The 17,626-nt window shown below is 42.8% G+C and overlaps 1 protein-coding gene across 4 annotated transcripts in view; it reads right to left on the minus strand.

Moving 5' to 3' along the window:
- The window catches only part of raph1a (Ras association (RalGDS/AF-6) and pleckstrin homology domains 1a), a 98,422-nt gene that overhangs the window by 8,734 nt on the left and 72,062 nt on the right, over positions 1-17,626 (minus strand). For all 4 annotated transcript variants that reach the window (XM_049593492.1, XM_049593489.1, XM_049593490.1 and 1 more), the window contains 10 exons: positions 12,994-13,071; positions 8,959-9,033; positions 8,372-8,456; positions 6,096-6,217; positions 5,921-5,986; positions 4,939-5,082; positions 4,712-4,822; positions 3,074-3,172; positions 2,817-2,937; positions 2,536-2,666 (listed from right to left, as the gene is read on the minus strand). In XM_049593492.1, the coding sequence (XP_049449449.1) occupies positions 2,536-2,666; positions 2,817-2,937; positions 3,074-3,172; positions 4,712-4,822; positions 4,939-5,082; positions 5,921-5,986; positions 6,096-6,217; positions 8,372-8,456; positions 8,959-9,033; positions 12,994-13,071 (1,032 nt within the window). The remainder of the gene's footprint in view (positions 1-2,535; positions 2,667-2,816; positions 2,938-3,073; positions 3,173-4,711; positions 4,823-4,938; positions 5,083-5,920; positions 5,987-6,095; positions 6,218-8,371; positions 8,457-8,958; positions 9,034-12,993; positions 13,072-17,626) is intronic.

The following is a 17,626-nucleotide window of genomic DNA, read 5'->3' on the forward strand; positions in this document are numbered from 1 at the left end:
AAATTTAAGGTGTGCTGATGGATTCACGTCATCAACTCATGCATTGAGTAACATTACAAGTTAACGTTCCACCTTAAAAGTTGCCGGCAGTCGGCCCAGTGAATGAAGTTATTTTTTTCTCTTTCATTTTATAGTTGTAGTTTACTGATGTATGAACAGAGGTTACATAAAACCAGAGTGAGCGTCCTCTACTGACCAATCAGACTGCAGGGTTTCTAGCTCCGCCTTTTAGTACCAGATCTGTGTGCTAGGTACCCCAACAGAGGGGGGACCAAACATGGGGACGCTAAGGAACGCTTCTGTTGGTGCCATCCACAACTTTACACTGTGGGAACGTTAAACTTGCACACTGTACTGAACTGAAGCGTGCTGCTGGGTGGAAACAGGGCTTTAGTGTCCGTGGCAGTGCTCCTGCCTGCTTCTCCAAACTCAGGGCACACTGCCCTTCATCTACTTGAGGTAATAACTACCTCATTCAACCTCAGTTTGCAAAACCCAAACTATTGATGGACTTATTTATTAGTGCTCTTCAATTTTTCATCCTTCTGAACTGATTCTAAACTGTGACTGTTGCTCTGCCGTTATCTTAGCTTCAGTTTGTAAGGTTTCAAGTTTTCTCTTAAAAACACATAATGTTGCGAAAACATCTGCAATTCATCATAAATCCATTTTAACTGCAGTGTTGCTATGATGCTAAGTGACTCTATCAGACGGCCTTTCAGTGGCATCAAACAGGTTTGGAGCTGAAACCGTCAAACTAAGTGCTGTTCAAAATCCGTCAATTTAACAGGTTAGAATCTGTGAGAAAAGTTTTCCTCATGGTGTCACTGTGGTGGTCAACTCTTGTCCAACTAGTCGTGGGCTAAATAGTGTCATTGTTTGTCATATTACTTGTTGGTTAGGACATTCCATCACACCACGAGGTTAGAACAAATCAACAGTTCAGCTGCAGCCATTAAAAAACAGACGTACAGTTCACATTTATATAAACAAACTAAGTCACGTTCACAACAAGCTGATCTGAAGACTCTTGTTCCTGATGATCAGCAACTCAGTCTGAGTTCATCCTGATTTAATGTGCAACATTACAAGCTGTAAATATAAACCAGAAATATAAAACACCAGCAAAGAAACAGTTCAGTGCTCAGCATCTTAACTATTTGCTGTTTTTGGTCTCTTTAAGTTGGACCGGTTTAACAACAGTGAAAATGCTAGTGATGTAAATACATGTAATGACAGAGGGTTGAAAAACAGCTGTCTTTTGTCTTTGTAGATTAAGACCTGAGCAGATACAGATTTGAACCAGTCACCTGAAATACTGGAGTCATTAGGAAACACTGTCGGAGGGCGTTTCAGATCCGATTATTTCATACGAAGATCAATGACAGAAAATTATTCTGGAACACCTGCGAGGTCTGACAAATCAAGAGTATCCCTGGTCACACATCTCTTTCTTTTAACTGATGTAAAATGTATATTTGTTGGTTGCATTCTGCAGAGTGAGGCAGCAGTGTTCATCAATCTCAGAAATCTGACCACTTATGAATGTGCGGATCATCTGCTGAGGACCTGATAATAACATAACTGTGTTCAAATAAATGTAACTGGAAATTACACTGTTCAAATCAAGCACCATGTCGTCCCCGAGATGAGACCGTGGACACATCTTGCAGGTCTCGCCTTTCAGATACTGTTCAGAAAAATCCTCTCAGATTATGAGGTCCATAAAACTGGCACACATCTATGGCGACAAGTGAAATCCTGTCTTACAGACCGAATCACAGTTTGTTTACTATACTTTCCAGGTAAAAAAAACCCTGCGTCACGTACATAAAATGAAACGGCGCAGAACAAACGTCAATTGGTTCAGTTCCTTCAAGGTTTTTTTGGCTACAGGGTTCACGAGAATGAGATGAACTGGATCACAGCGCCCTTAACCTTTGACCTTTGACCACTAAATTCTAATCAGTGCATCCTTGACTCAAAGTGGATATTTGTGCCTAATTCAAAGAAATTCCCTCAAGGCGTTCTTGAGACATTGCTTTGGATTGGGACAGATGGTGGTACGTTGCCGATTTCACATTTCTCTCCAATACAGTCAGTTATCTGCCCAGAAGTGACTGTTGTTAGTGTGATGTCATGGTGTTTCGGTCTACAGCACATCAGCACCTCAGTGCAGAGTCCTTGTAGACTTCACATGATGACATTGTGCATGTCAGACACATCATAGTCCGTACTGAGATTCAGAGCTTTAGCTAACTCGACATCCACAAGTGCAACACAGACATCTCGGTGTTTAAAAGGCTGCAGCCGAACTGTTAACATGCCTGTTACATCACTTCCTGTCTAACCTCCACTCCCTCCTCCTCCTGCACAAAGAGGAACTGGCATACGTCCCTTCACCTTTGACCGCTGGCAGGGAAGCAGAGGGGAAACATGGGAAATGTAGTCCACAAGTCAACAGGGCAAAGACAGGAGAAAGGACAGGACACAGTGTGTGTGTGTGTGTGTGTGTGTGTGTGTGTGTGTTCACACCTCTCCTTGTGTTCCTCTCCTCCAGGCGTCAGAGAAGATGGAGCTGACCACACTCTGGGAGCGGGTGTGGCCTGATGATGTCATCTCTGACACGCCACTGTCCGACTGGCTGGAGTGGTTGGACTGGGACTCTGAGGGAGTGCACACACGTCATGTTCAACTTTTACTACCGATGATGATGCTCATTATTTTTTATATATTAATGGATATTATTAATATTGATGGTTAATTTTTTCTGCCTTTGAATAACTTGTAGAAAAGAATTAATCAGACGGACGGACCTGGAAGGCTGGAGGAGCTGGATCCTGACTTGATGGAGGAAGAAGAGAGGGAGGACCAATCGTAGGCCGCCTCCGTCCTCCTCATTGCCTCCTGGAAGTTGATGTACAGCTGCTTCCCGTACTGAAGGACAGACAGACAGACAGACAGACAGACAGGTATTGTCACAGTGCAGCATGGAGACCGTTGGTGTTCAGATATCACTGTTTGATTAGCGTACGATAAGAGCAGCAGCATTTATGTTTTCTGAAGTTTTTACCTTGGCGATTCGAATACTGTTGATCCATTGTTGGAGGGTTCTGACATCATCACAGCAGAGGTACTTGATGTACTGAGACTTCTTCTGGATCTGAGGGTGCTACACACACACACACACACACACACTCTGGATTATTTTACAGGACGCTTTGTTAACAAGTAGACTTACTACTAAGGATTAGGGTTGCAACAAGATCAGATTTCTATGGTGTGATAACTGTCTGAGAAAATATCGCAGTTACAGAGTCATAAGTCAAAATGACGCTTGAAGAAATGGTCGAACGAATGTTTTTACTGTAACTGAAACCTGAAACCACTTTTAAAAATGGAAGATTGTGTAAAAAGTCTCCCTTTTTTTTAAAACAAACTAAAGGTGAGATTCTCCTTCAGTATCGTAGTTAAGCAAATGTACACGGTATGATTAATATCACCATGTATCTTAAAACCAGTATACTGCTGCAACCCCAGAATGGATGCATTGAGTTATCGGCCGAAATTTGCCTTGTTGACAGTAGATAAGATCAAGACATTCACCGATGGCAGTGGCCGATGATTTTCTGTTGTGTCACGTCAGTTTTGCGAAAGTCTAAAAAGCAGAGCTTGAGACTAACAGCGTACCTTCGTCCCCTGTTCGCTTCACAACAAAAGGACCCAGTAAACTTGAGTTACATTATGATGCTGTCACCTCTATTCTGAGGCTCTCATGATCAGGGAAGTCGTAAAAATCCTTAAAGGTTTTGGCAAAGTCATGAAATTTTGTTGCATGTAATTAAAATGATACAGTATTCTGTGGATAACCTTCAATGTAATGTGACATAAAGCCAAATGTATTTTCTGTCACTTTATACACAATATATATTTAATATGGGTCATTGAAAAGTTTTGAAATTTTGTCCATGAAAATGTGTGGGAACCCTGCTATTCAGTAAAAATGAGTGTTGGACGAAGGTCAGTTTTGACGTTCTTATGATGTGTTCAGATTAAATCTTTTTGGTGGGGCTCTTGAATCAATAAAGCTGTTAGAGGGAGAGCTTTGTTGATGTTTTCACAACAATTGAAAACAGATATTAAAGAGGGAAGTATGATAAATATGGTAAGAAGGCTTCTGAAGTTGTCATTCTTTTTAAATGGTGTTTTTCATGTGAAAGAAAACAGTGTAATAAAAGGCTGAATGACTTTAAAACATTTCAGATATTTATTCTTAATGATGATTTCTTTCTTCTCTTGGCATAAAAGGGGGAATAAACAATAACAAAATTATTACATAAAATCTAATTGTTATTTCAAACATCCATACTGGTCCACAATTTCACAACTGGTGCATCCCTACGTATTACTGCTACTATCCAGATTACTACTCGTGACTTTACTATAATTCCTGTCACCTTTGCTGCTCCAAACACTGTAAATAAATTATTTCTGATGTATTTACTGTCTAAAATTGAAATCAAACCACTGCAGTAATGCAATGAACAAAAATATTATTCCTGTGTCCTTTCTGGTCATAACTGTCTTTACTCTGTCACACCACTAGGTGGCAATGGTAGACTGCAGTACCACAAACCAGACAGTAGTTGCAGATTTACAGAACCCCATCACTCCTGCATGTGTTTGTAAATGTACTTGTGTGTGAACGCACCTTCAGCACCATGCAGTAGTCAGTAGGAGCCTTGTACTTGCTCTTGTAGTCCTGGCCGTGGTAGACGTTGACGTGATCCAACTGAAGGAAACACACCAGGTCTCTGGATGCCTACACACACAATCACATTAGATGTTTTTCAGTGTTACAATAAGAAAAAATCATTACTGTTAAATTAATACTGATGTTTTGTCTTTACTGCCTCTCAGTCTCTTTCAGTCACACACCTTGGCCTTGCCCTTGGGAACATAGTAGATGCCAGAAGCCCTCAGCAGGAAGTAGCGTTTCTTCCACGACTTCTTCCCGTCCTCTTTCAGCCACAACACTCCCTCCATCTCTGGGACGGACACTGAGCTGCCGCCGAAACACTCCTGACACACACAGAGACACAACAGATACAGTTTCAGTAACATTTGTTGACAGATTGACTGATAGTCACCACTCTGTGATGAAGGTTTGTTTTCTGGATCTTCTACTAATTCAGATATTTTGATTCATGCCAAACTCACCTGGTTCTACACGACCACTGGACAACATGCAGAGTGTTGGTAACATAAACAGGCTGGTTTATAACAACTGTGTCCACAGTGACAGTGAGCAGAGCCACGGCGGGTTCAAGAGTTGGTCACTGGTCAATCTGGACTTTAGTTTCCAAGTTAATTTTGTGATGATTGTGGCAACAGGCAGAAGTCCAGGGGTCACCAAGGTAATGACTAAATCTCTGAAGACAAATTGCCACCGCAGATTTAATGGAGAGCAGGTGAGTTGTCAAGACATCTTGTGTTGGACTGAGGGACACATGAGTCTGATTACAGAAGGGGGGGGGGGGGCAGGATAAAAATGTGTATCACATGTAATATTTGATTCTTATGAAACTGACCACTGTTCTATCCATGATAATGGCAGTATGGAAAAGTTGTGTCTGCAGGTCTCCCCTTCAGTCTCAGTAAGGCCCCAACAACCTACAGCAACAAGGTAAGGCAGCCTGCATGGAGCCTGTGAGGTGAAACTCAGCTGTGTGTGTGTGTGTGTGTGTGTGTGTGTGTGTGTGTGTGTGTGTGTGTGTGTGTGCACGCGCCCCTAGGACCTGGAACATCAGCACCAGTTGTCATTCTCAGGACTGTGAGGTGGTGGAGACTGTCCAGAGGATTTCTGGGTGAAGATGCATTTGAGGAAGCAGCTGTGTGCAAGAGGAGAAAACAAACTAACCTCTAACAGAGCCTCTTTGTTTCTTTCAGCCATCTCACACGTCTCCTTCCGCCCCAACAAATAGTTCTGCAGCAGACAGACCACCGATTAGAAACACAAAAACATCTGTATAGTTTTGATTTAACAGGTTGACCTTTGGTAAACCCTCTCCTGTATATATGTGTGCATCTCTCACCTGGGGGTTTTTGAACACAGCATACTTCTCGATGCGTTCGGTGAACATCAGGCGGTTCTGGCTGTCTCTGGTCCAGTTCAGCAGGTTCTCCACCAGGTTCTCATGATCCTCGAAGATCCGCTCTGCACAGAGTCAATGAGATATTTTAGATTCAGTTCAGTCAGGTCAGAGCAGAAAATTAACCTGAATCAGAAAATCTCATCTTCAGGCTTCTGTCTCTTTAAAATTTATATTTCAATAGAGGGAGGAAGCAGATGTGGTCAGTATAATTCTAACTTTAGGTTAAATTCTAATTTCTAAATAAAGTTTTTTTTAACCTAAATTTTTAACAGACACCTCAGACTTCATTAACACAAAGACATGGAAGGTTCCTGGATAATGTTATAGGTTTGTGCTGCGTCGCGTCCTTAGAGACCTTTTTTTCAGTTAAATTCAGTTTATTTTCTCTGTTTAGGAAGATGTCTGCCATTATACACAACAGCATCAACATCAATCCCTTAAGCAGCTGCTATGGAGTCTCCAGCCACAGCAAAAAATACGGCAGCACAATTGGTGAATTCAAACAAACTCCTTCAAATTTTATCCCCTAATATCTAAAGAACTTTGAGCTAATGAACTTCATATTACTGTAACGCTGGATAACTTGATTCTCACTGATCTTATGGTGCAGATTTGTATTTTTTTCTCATTTTAAAAACATGTTTTAAGTTGTTTGTAATGTAGAACTTGTAAAATTCGGAAGACCTTCCCCTCTCCTCATAACCTTGCTCTCTTCACAGCTCTACAGAGGCTAAATGGCTTGTGGCAACTGGCTGCCCTCTTTTGAAAGCTGCAATTTGCACCCCAGCTGCTTTTCAGATGTTTCGCTCTGAGGATCGAAATGGACAAAAACATGTCAGCTGTGACCTACATTGAATTTGTAGACAACTGTGTTGACCTCACTAATAAAAATGCCTTTTTTCTCGATGCCAGCTGTGTTCAGTTTGTCCATGACTGAAAAAGTCAGAGTATAGTATGACCTCCACAGCTATGAAAAAAAAGTCATAGTATAGCATGTTGTCCATAACCATGAAAAAACATCATAGTAGAGTATGTCGTTAAAAATTATGTCACTATACTACTATACACTAAATGACTATAATACTACTTGTGCTACTTAAAATAATAATCAGGAACAGAATCATTCTTTGTATTGTGATGATCATCATTATGTTTCCTGTGGGGAAGCAGTGACAGGTCAGAGGTTATGATCTGACAGGAAGTCAGTGTCTTGCCAAAGGGCACACAGCAGGGTACTGGTGGTGCTGGTGTGTGTGTGGTGTGTGTGTGTGTGTGTGTGTGTGTGTGTGTGATGTGTGCGTGCATGTGTGTGTTTGTGTGTGTTTGTGTGTGTGTTCTGTCAAAGGGTTAATGAACACAGGAGCTAATTTAAATCTTCCTCAGGCCCAGTCGTGGCCCTCAGCGAGGTTTTTGGAAACACAGACGGAGTAGAAGGTTCAGGTTTGGCTGAACGTGGCAGGATGAGCTCCACCTCCTCTCTGTCTCTGTTTCATAACGTCGCTGAGTCGCTGCTCAGCAGAAGCCCTGAAGATGTAGGTTAGATCACACGCATCATCGCACCGGACCTACATAAAGACTGTGTGTGTGTGTGTGTGTGTGTGTGTGTGTGTGTGTGTGTTTGTCAAAGAGTGTTAAGTGGAGTTGAAGCTCGTAATACAGTGTGTGCTGGCAAACACACATCTCGCCCCCTTAGGGAGCTGTGTGTGTATTTATGTGTGTGTGTGTGCACTCACATCTTTGTGGCTGAATATCTGTGCTGTCTGACAGTCACTGCTGGGCACAATGTTACTGACAAATACACTTAATAATGTGCTTCTTCGACACACACACACACACACACACACACACACACACACACACACCTGGGGGTCTGGAATAAGTTAGTAATTAACTTAATCAGGTAGCACCACTTAAAAAACTGTCTTTAGTAAACTCGTTATTAATGACTTTAATCTGTTGCTACAAAAATCTTCAGCAGTGTCAGAACTTCACTGATCAGCAGAGTGAGGCCACTGCAGCATATTGAGCTGTAACAGCACCTCACTTTCGTTCAAGTCCTTACTGAAGCCAGATAATCCAGTTACAACATGTGACATCATTCATTTAATCAGCTGAAATATGATGTCTGCTCTACAGTAACCTCCACTCACTGTGGGACGGTCATATGAAGCTCTACACAGCACCAGTCAGAACAAGAAATGTGTGTGTGCGCTCACCCATTTGCAGCTCGCTGATGGTTTCCACCAGTGACCAGTCTGGACTGTAGCCACAGTGAGACTTCTCCAGTAAACTGTCCAAAACCTGAAGGACAGGAGACACCGTGAGGACGACACTGCACCGACACTACTCCTACTAATACTTCTGCTCCTGATGATGCTATTTTACTGCTGTTCATAGTTTGTTGCAGGAACGAGTCCAAAAAACCCAGAATGAGTTAGCATGTTAGCACTCCCAGTTCCCTCGTGTCAAAGTCAATGGGTATTTTGAATGTTTTTGGTTAGCTGCCTGAAATAATGTCTGTGGTTAGCACAAGCTTCAGAGACACTGTCAGGTTTTGTTCATGAAACACATCAGTAAATACAGTAAATACAGTGAATTTTGAAGCTTTGACGTGTCCTAATAATGTGGTTGCTAACAAGTGGCTTTGACTTTGAAGTCAGCGACCGTGGTGTAGTTTGTTTTTAGCTTACAAATATTATTATTTGCGTCCTTGACACAGAAACTGTTACGGCTGCTGCGACAGCTACTGGTTTTCAAACATCTCCCCCGCTGTCCACAGGTGTAATGAGAGTCCCAGTCGTACCTGTCTGACTGTCTGTCTCTCGTCCACCATCATCGTCTTTGAACTCTCGTCTGACAAATGAACTCGAATCACCAACTGTGAAGAGAGAGGAGAAACAGAGAAGATTATTTACATCTTTATTGTCAACTCACAACACCTCTTTAACAAATTATTGATTCTGGTTGTTAAAGAGTAGCTTCTGCTTTTTTCAATCTGGACCCTGTTGTCCCAGGTCTTTGGGTCTGAGTCACTGCTCAGTGTTGAGCGAGTCTGCTGCAGCCAGCAGCGGCCAAACAGGCTGAAATGTCACCACTCAGGGCATGTTTGCAACTTCAATTTACATCCACTGAACGTTTTTGATTTTGTCACTGACAGGCTCAGACTGTTAATGTGTGTTTGACAACTAATGGAAAGGATCCCTACAGAGATAGAGCTTTGTGTTAAAGAGAAAAATCATTTTTGTTTAACCAGAAACAGAGTAGACTCAGTTTACACACTGACTTCAGCATTGTAAAAAACACTTAAATTCAAAGTTGATATAAACAAAACTCCACGCGGAAGGTCCAGGGTTCAAATCCTGCTGGGGCTGACGTCAGCAAAGGCATGCCGTCGCAAAAGGTTTCCACCGTCAAATCACACGGGATCATTATTCCTTAAGGAGGCTTCAGGATGAGAGAGTTACTCTGTATCTGAGCCAAGCCCTCAACAAGGGTGCATCTCAAGCCCGTTGTAGACGGGAGGTTCCAGACGTAAAAAGCGAATACTACAACAATCTCCAGCTCTGGTTTGGTTGAAATAAAACCTTAATTCATCCAGTCAGATGTGAAGATATGCTGCCTGCATACACACTAAAATTACTGTTTATTATTGAGTCTGATGGAATGCAATTTCAGAGATGTTTCTGGTTAAACAAAAAAGATCTTTCTCTTTAACTCGGGATTCTCACCATAATGTTTCAGACACTTAGAATAACACTCTGAGCCTGTCAGTGGAAAAACAAACACTTTCAGTGGCCATAAACTGACGATACAAACCTTCCCCGAGTGGTTACATTGCAGTGTTTTTTGCTGCTGCCGCTTCAGGCCTGTCTTTAAATACTGAGCCAGTTTTAATAATTGTTGTTCCCATCAGTCACACCTGAGAAAACAGGGTCCAACTTGAAAAAATACCAATACCACTCATGTGACATTTTTCTGTGAATACTGGTGCTGCTTTGTGTGAATAAGTTTGTGTTATTATCAGTACATTCAAAAACAGATGCATTTCTGTGACAGTGTTGTGCATCACTTGTGCGACACATTCAGAGCATCGTTTGTAGCACAGATGACGACACATGGAAATCATTGTTTGAGAGGTTACTTCTACTGGACGTAAACTGAAGGTGCAAACATGGCATGAGCACCTTTTTGCTCCAAACTGGACCAGCTTCAGTCAGTGAGACAGAAACATGGGACAATAGGGTCCAGGCTAAAAAAAATCCCAAACTTAGCCTTTAAACTCGTCGTGTTTTTTTGTGCATATTCTTCTACTGTTTTTTTTCCCCGTTAAAGGCTTTTTTTGGGGGGAGTTTTTCCTTATCCGCTGTGAGGGTCCAAAGGACAGAGGGATGACGTATGCTGTAAAGCCCTGCGAGGCAAATTGTGATTTGTGATATTGCGCTTTATAAATAAAATTGATTGATTGATTGATTGATTGATTTTACAATAATCCAGCTCTGCAGTTTGACGACTGCATGTTGTTGTTTTCTCATGAAATGACACACAGCTTCTCTGTGGTTAAGAGGCATCACATCTCATAGAGCTGAGAGCATGAAATATTTAAACCACATTACAAACAAACTCCTCAGAGGATGAAACTTTCCTCTCATCGCCATGACAGCAGTTGTGCTGAACTAGTTTTACTTGTTCAGTCAGTAAGAAATAATATATAACGAGATGTCCCAGTACAGTAAAGTGAAGGCAGAGACTATTACTTAACATTTATACACACATACATACATTGAAAATACAAACATACATCATACAGTATAATTTATGATAAGTTAAAGGGATAGAAGGGATAAAAATGAAAATTCAGCCATTATCTACTCACCCATATGCCGAGGGAGGCTCAGGTGAAGTTTTAGAGTCCTCACATCACTTGCAGAGATCCAAGGGGAGAGGAGGTAGCAACACAACTCCACCTAATGGAGGCTGACGGCACCCCAGATTCAAACGTCCAAAAACACATCATTGAATCCACAAAATATCTCCATACTGCTCGTCCGTAGTGATCCAAGTGTCCTGAAGCCCCGACATAAAAAGTTGTTTGGAAACACCTCATTTGAACTCTGTTTTTAGCCTCATTGTAGCCTGTAGCTCTGACTGCCTCTCTGGGCACCGCGACACTTGGATCACTACGGACGAGCAGTATGGAGATATTTTGTGGTTTCAATGATGTGTTTTTGGACGTTTGAATCTGGGGCGCCGTCAGCCTCCATTAGGTGGAGTTGTGTTGCTACCTCCTCTCCCCATGGATCTCTGCAAGTGATGTGAGGACTCTAAAACTTCACCTGAGCCTCCCTCGGCATATGGGTGAGTAGATAATGGCTGAAGTTTCATTTTTGGGTGCACTATCCCTTTAAGTACGATTAGTGTCACAAGTTTAGTGTCTGACCAGATGATTAATGGCCACAAAACATTATGATGTCACAGTGAAGTTTACATTTTGGTTATAAAACATCATCATTTTATCCTATTGGATAGTTGTTGTGGGAATATGTATCATAATTAGTAAATGAATTCTTGAGTTATGGCCAAAAATGCATTTTGTGAGGTCATAGTGACCTTTGTCCGCCAAAATCTAATCAGTGCATTCTTGAGTCCCAGTGGACATTTGTCCCAAATTTGAACAAATTCCCTGGAGGTGTTGCTGAAATATCTTGTTCACGAGAACAGATGAGACAAACTGAAGACACAACGTCTCCATAGACATAACGGTGGGTTATTAATAGCCCCTTTTACATTGCCAGATTTTCGGTGAATGTTGGGCCGTTTTGCCGGCCAGCTGCGAGCGTTTAGGCACACAGAGCTGGATTGGCGAGTTGATCCAAGGTGCCCAATTTCCCGCCTCGTAGGGTAGACATATTGGTGGAACCCTTTTAGTTTAAACAGAACGAGGAGCTGTTGATGACTTGTGGGAGGAGCTGTTGATGACGCCACACGTGTGAGCCACTGGTGGTGGATAAACAGGAAACAGCTGATAGCAGGAATTAGCGAGCAGCTAGTAGCAAGAGGGAAACACAAACCTGACAGACACGCTGAGCTACACGTTTTGTTACTTGCTCACGCCCCCCATTGCCCCGAAAAAGGCACATTCTGTATAAACAAAAGTAGGTAGGTGGCATTTTGCTGCACTCCCCGATTTTGTTTTTATACTGCCAATGCTGAAAAAAGACTGATTGGGCTTTCCTGCAAATTTGCACAACTCCTGTCTAAAAAGGACTTATGGTTTCTGTGCGTCCATTGTTACTACATTTGGATCTTTATATCAGACCCTCAAATGTGCAGCTCTACGTCTGAGCCTCTTATTTTAAGTCTTGTTTATGATACAACAGTCGAAGGTTGCATGACAAGAAACTTGCCTTGTCATATGGTTCTCTTTTGACCATCTTATCCTTCATGTGGATAACATGTGCTTCATGTGTTTGTGTGACAGAGAGTCAGAGGCAGTGTGGACGGACACACAGACACACAGATACCTGTCTGTGTTCGGTCTCAGTGTGAAATAAATCCAGGTTGTTAATCCAGCCTCTGTCTCTCTCTCTGAGGGATTGGGACTTAACTTGCAGTGGTCATTATGCTGAGTGCTGCGCGCGTGTGTGTGTGTGTATGTGTGTGTATGACCCCAGCTGTTATTGACCGGAGCTTTCCATGTGGAGTAACACTGACCTGACCCAGAAAAACGAGTCCGCTGGACACGTGCCAGACACAGACACATGCACACACAACACACAGCATCTTCCTCTCTCGTGTGTGTGTGTGTGTGTGTGTGTGTGTATGTGTTAACCAGACTCACCTTTTTAACCTGGGCCTCCTTGATCTTCTCCAGGGCCACTCGGATGTTCTCCGCCTTCAGCTTGGCAGCCTGCTCCTCCTGCACACACAGTGATGACGGCGCAGAAATTATTCACCAGTCAGTCAATATAAAACAGAAAGCATCGACAGACGTGTTCCTGCAATGATCATAATCCGTATTAATGACACACATGCACCACTCTCACCTACCTGATTCCTCCAACAGGAATTCATTTTTATTTTCAGTTGATTTCAACTCAAACAGCCAAAACGTCTGTGTCTGCGTCCACCATAAAATCTGCTTTAAAAATAAATAAAATCCCAAAAAATCCCAGTTTTTATCGTCACAGTTTGGACACAGTATCCCAGTCTGTGCACATCACTCCCGTCTCATCGGCTTCTTCCACAGAACAACTTCTCACACTAACACTGAGTGAATGAAGAGCTATAAGACGTGAACGCAGAGAGTTCCCCCAAATCAGCAGCCTGAGGTTATTCCCAACAAGACGGAGGAGTGCTGCCCGAGAAGCCCAAACTGTGAGCAGTCATCAGACATGTCTGATCGCGACACAAACCCTGCTCCTCCACCTCCTCCTCTTCATCACCATCATCACAGTATTATTGTGACAGCAGCAGAATGTGATTGGATTAACGCTCGGACGCTACATGTTGGTAGTCTCTCTGAAGGATTATCCAAATTTCCCAAACACACACACTCAGGCTGGAGGAGCGTTTCTCTGACGCCGCTGCCGCTGAAAAGTCCAGTCTGTTTTTATTTCTCTGACAACTCAGCTGTGAGACGCTCCGATCTGCAATCACAGCTTCGACTCAAAGACGTCGCTCGTCGACCTTCAACAACGAGATGGAGCTGAGATTATCAGCTGAGAGGAAAACAAACAGAGGTGGAGAAGGATGGATGGAGGATGGAGGAGCAGAAGAAGTCTTAAATCCAGCAGAGCGGAGTGTAGCAGGCGCTAACAACAAGTCTGGAAGCAAAAACAAGACGAGAAATAGAAACAGGAGTAGAAACAAACAGAGACAGAACGACTGACTTCCTGTTTACTGTCTGACTGAGCTGCAGGTCGACTAATCTAGTTACCCACTGATCTTCAGACTGATCGCCTGGTCACTGATGCAGCCGACTGGATCAAAGTGAAAGATGCTACCTTGTCCTGTCACATCTTCCCTGGCAGAGCGACACAGAGGGAATGAGAGGAGGAGAGAGGAAAGTAGAGATGGTCGGGGGTGGGGGAGGGGCGTTTTTTTTGCTGTGCCAACTTCCATGCAAAGGAGCTGATCTCTTTATCTCAAGCTCTCATACCCCCTCCTCGCCGTCTCTCTCCCGCTTTACACAACGCAGTGTCCTCGTCTTATCTGATGTGTTCTTCCTCCTCGTCTCTAATCACTCGCTGATTCGCTCTCAAACGCTCACACGTCTCTGAAGTCAGTTTTTGGGGCTCTTTTCAGTCGCTTCACATGAGTGTCTGGATGTCTGTGTTTGCCCTAACGGAGGTGCTCCACTTTAGCCAGCAAGCCCACACACACACACACACACACACACCCACACAAGAGGATCCATATTGTGAACGAGCGAAAGGGCAGAACGAAATGAAGATGATGGGGGATGAGGAAGAAGAGATTAGCAGCCAATCCCTTTATCGGCACCCCCCAAAAAACCCCTTAAGTACACACACACACACACACACACACACACACACACACACACACACACACAGATTCTTGCAGCAGAATAAGCTCATAAACAGCTCCATAATGAGCGGCCTCTGTTTTGTTGGTTGTGTTTAACGCCTGAGGATTTACATCAACAGCAGTGACGTATCACATGTTGAGAATTACATGCGAATACAAATCAGTGCTGGTGTTTAAATTTATCAGAAGATCATGTGTGAAAACTGAACCACTGAACACAACATCAGGTACACATGAGGGAACATACAGTTAGTGTGTGTCAGTATTTAAATCAGAGCAGTTACGCAGGGTGTGTGCAGAAAAAGAAAAATATTGGTTCAAAATGTTTTGACTTTAGTTTTTTAATTTTACCAGGATGTCACATGAGTGTTGGAGGCATGTTTATTTGAAGGCCAGTATGGGCGTTAACAACACCCTGGTTCCCACGACAAAAAGCCTGTAGACAAACAAATGTGTATGATACTTACAATTGTTTTTATAAGTCTTTCAGCGTAAATGAAATGGCCAAAAGTAAATAACTAGCGTTAGGCTACAAATGAACTACACCACGTTAGCATGACGTCAGCGTCACCACCACAAAGTTGTGTTCAGCCTGATGATGTTCTGTAGTCTCATTTAGCCGCTTGTTAGCAACCGTCTTTTTTTATTTTTTTTTTTAAAGATATCTATTTTTTGGGGGGCTTTTTAGCCTTTAATGTATAGGACAGATAAGTGTGAAGGGGGAGAGAGAGAGGGAGTGACTTGCAGCAAAGGGCCACAGGCTGGAGTCGAACCCGGGCGCCTGCTCTCCCACTAAGCCACCGACGCCCCCCGTCTTTTTAAAGACACATAAAATGTGCGCAGTATCTGTTCTATTAACAGCATCACTTACTTTGGGCCCTATTTAGATGGTCTAAAACGCAAAGCGCAAGGCGTGCGGCCTGTGGGCATGTCCCAGTCACTTGCTGGTTAGAGAGCGCGTTTTCAGACTGTGCGCCATGGCGGAGAGTCTAAAAGGGTTGGACTTACTCTGTGAATTAGTCATGGGTGTGTTTTCGCCGTATCATTCAATAAGCCAATCAGAGTGTCACCTCTCATTCCCTTTAAAAGAGGTGCGATTGGAGCGCACGGCGGAGAGCTAGTTAGATGGCGGACCTACCAACTGCAAAGAGTGAGTGTTTTACAGCTGAGGAGACGGATCTCCTCGTGCGGGAGGTGAAGGCCCGTCAGAATCAGATCTACAGGGACAGCAGACAGACACCCAAGCTCCCCGAGGTAAAGCAGGCGTGGGATCACTAATACAAGAAAGATCTTACTAAATATCTGTGGAATATTATTCAAGCCTGTTTTCATCATATAACAGAGCACAGCTGTCAGGACTGCCGCGGAGCTCCCCAAGGTGCTGATCCTGCAGCTAGGACCTGTTCAGCGTTTTCTCCCCCACCCACGTTTGTTAATTGTTTTCACATGTTTCCTAGAGCTGTGTTCTGCCTCTTACTTGCATGTGTGTCCTCTCTACACTCAGATAACAATATAATAATATAATATAATGTATAACATGTTACAATAAATGCAATGTGTGGGCTTTGGTTTTCAATCAAAAAAATGATTGATTGGTCAGATAATTTCACAATTTCATTTGTCATTATTACAAATTATGATGCTCATTATTACTGCGATTAGATCATTCTGATTAATGACTGACCATTAAGACGTGTTTCTGATAAATATTTTAATGTGCACAATAATAATACACACATTGTAATCATATTTTTATTTGTTATCTTTTGCATATGTGTGGCTGCTCCGTGTGTGTCTGAGCAGAGTGCACGCACGTTGTGCACCCGCCTAGAGATGCATATTACTAACTTGTTTAACAGCGAAATACTGCGCCGTTGACTTTAGACCAGGTTTTTGTTGGTCACTGGCGCATTTGCTTTTTACGCCATCTAACTAGCAACGCGCCATGACTGCACCTGACCACTCCTCATTTTTAGACCAACACACCCAGAGAAGCGCAAGTTCGTTTGCTAGTTAGACGACGAGGGCGCAGGGCGTGAAAATGACAACTGCACCTGCATCTAAATAGCAATGACACTTGCGACATGGATTATGCGCCCTCCGCCACCCGCTTTAGACCTTCTAACTAGCTTACTTTGTGTCGCATGGCTTGTTAGTGCATGTGACCACACATAATGACTATTTAATATGTTTACTTTCTGTTGCTGCTCTGCATGTCTGAATGTGTGTTGGTGCTCCGTGTTGCTAACATGCCTGTTGTTGTGTTACTGTATTGTTCTGATGCTCTGCTGTTGCTTGTTGCTTTGCACGTCTTCTGTTCTACCTTGACAGTTTCTAATTGTTGTAGTTATTGTTGTCTTTATGTCTTCACGCTGTCTTTGTCCTGTCAATTTGATCCTTTTATTGATGTCAAAACATCTCACCAAAGGACTGCAGCTGGAAACTAGCCAGCTGGCTAACACTGGCACATTTACAGAAATGTTGATCACTGTGCGTTGTCCTTATAAATGAAATAAATGAAAAGAACCAGGAGTGCTAACATGCTAACTAATCTCCAGGTTTTAGGACTCATTCCTGCGGCATCTGTTTAAGGTCAAAAATCTGTTTTATAAGACGGACCTGGCCAAAGGTAGCAGCCCTGCAAAATCACGGCAGATAAAATATTAAAAATACAACCTATCGTAAAACTTGAATTAGTAGCCCGGGCTATTATTTGCTTAAATCACTGAACTCAACAGGCCTGTATTTGGGACAGGCTTTTAATTCACTTCACACAAAACTGTTGCTCAGCAAAGATCAGGAAATACAATCAAATTGTTGATTTAAACCGGTCTGAATATCACTGTATAAAAAATAGTCTTCAGATACCATATCAATTATGAAACATTCATTTGATCTAACTCTGATGGATGGAGCATTCATTT

Source organism: Epinephelus fuscoguttatus, linkage group LG13 (assembly GCF_011397635.1).
Source record: "Epinephelus fuscoguttatus linkage group LG13, E.fuscoguttatus.final_Chr_v1".
NCBI classification, from domain to species: domain Eukaryota; kingdom Metazoa; phylum Chordata; class Actinopteri; order Perciformes; family Serranidae; genus Epinephelus; species Epinephelus fuscoguttatus.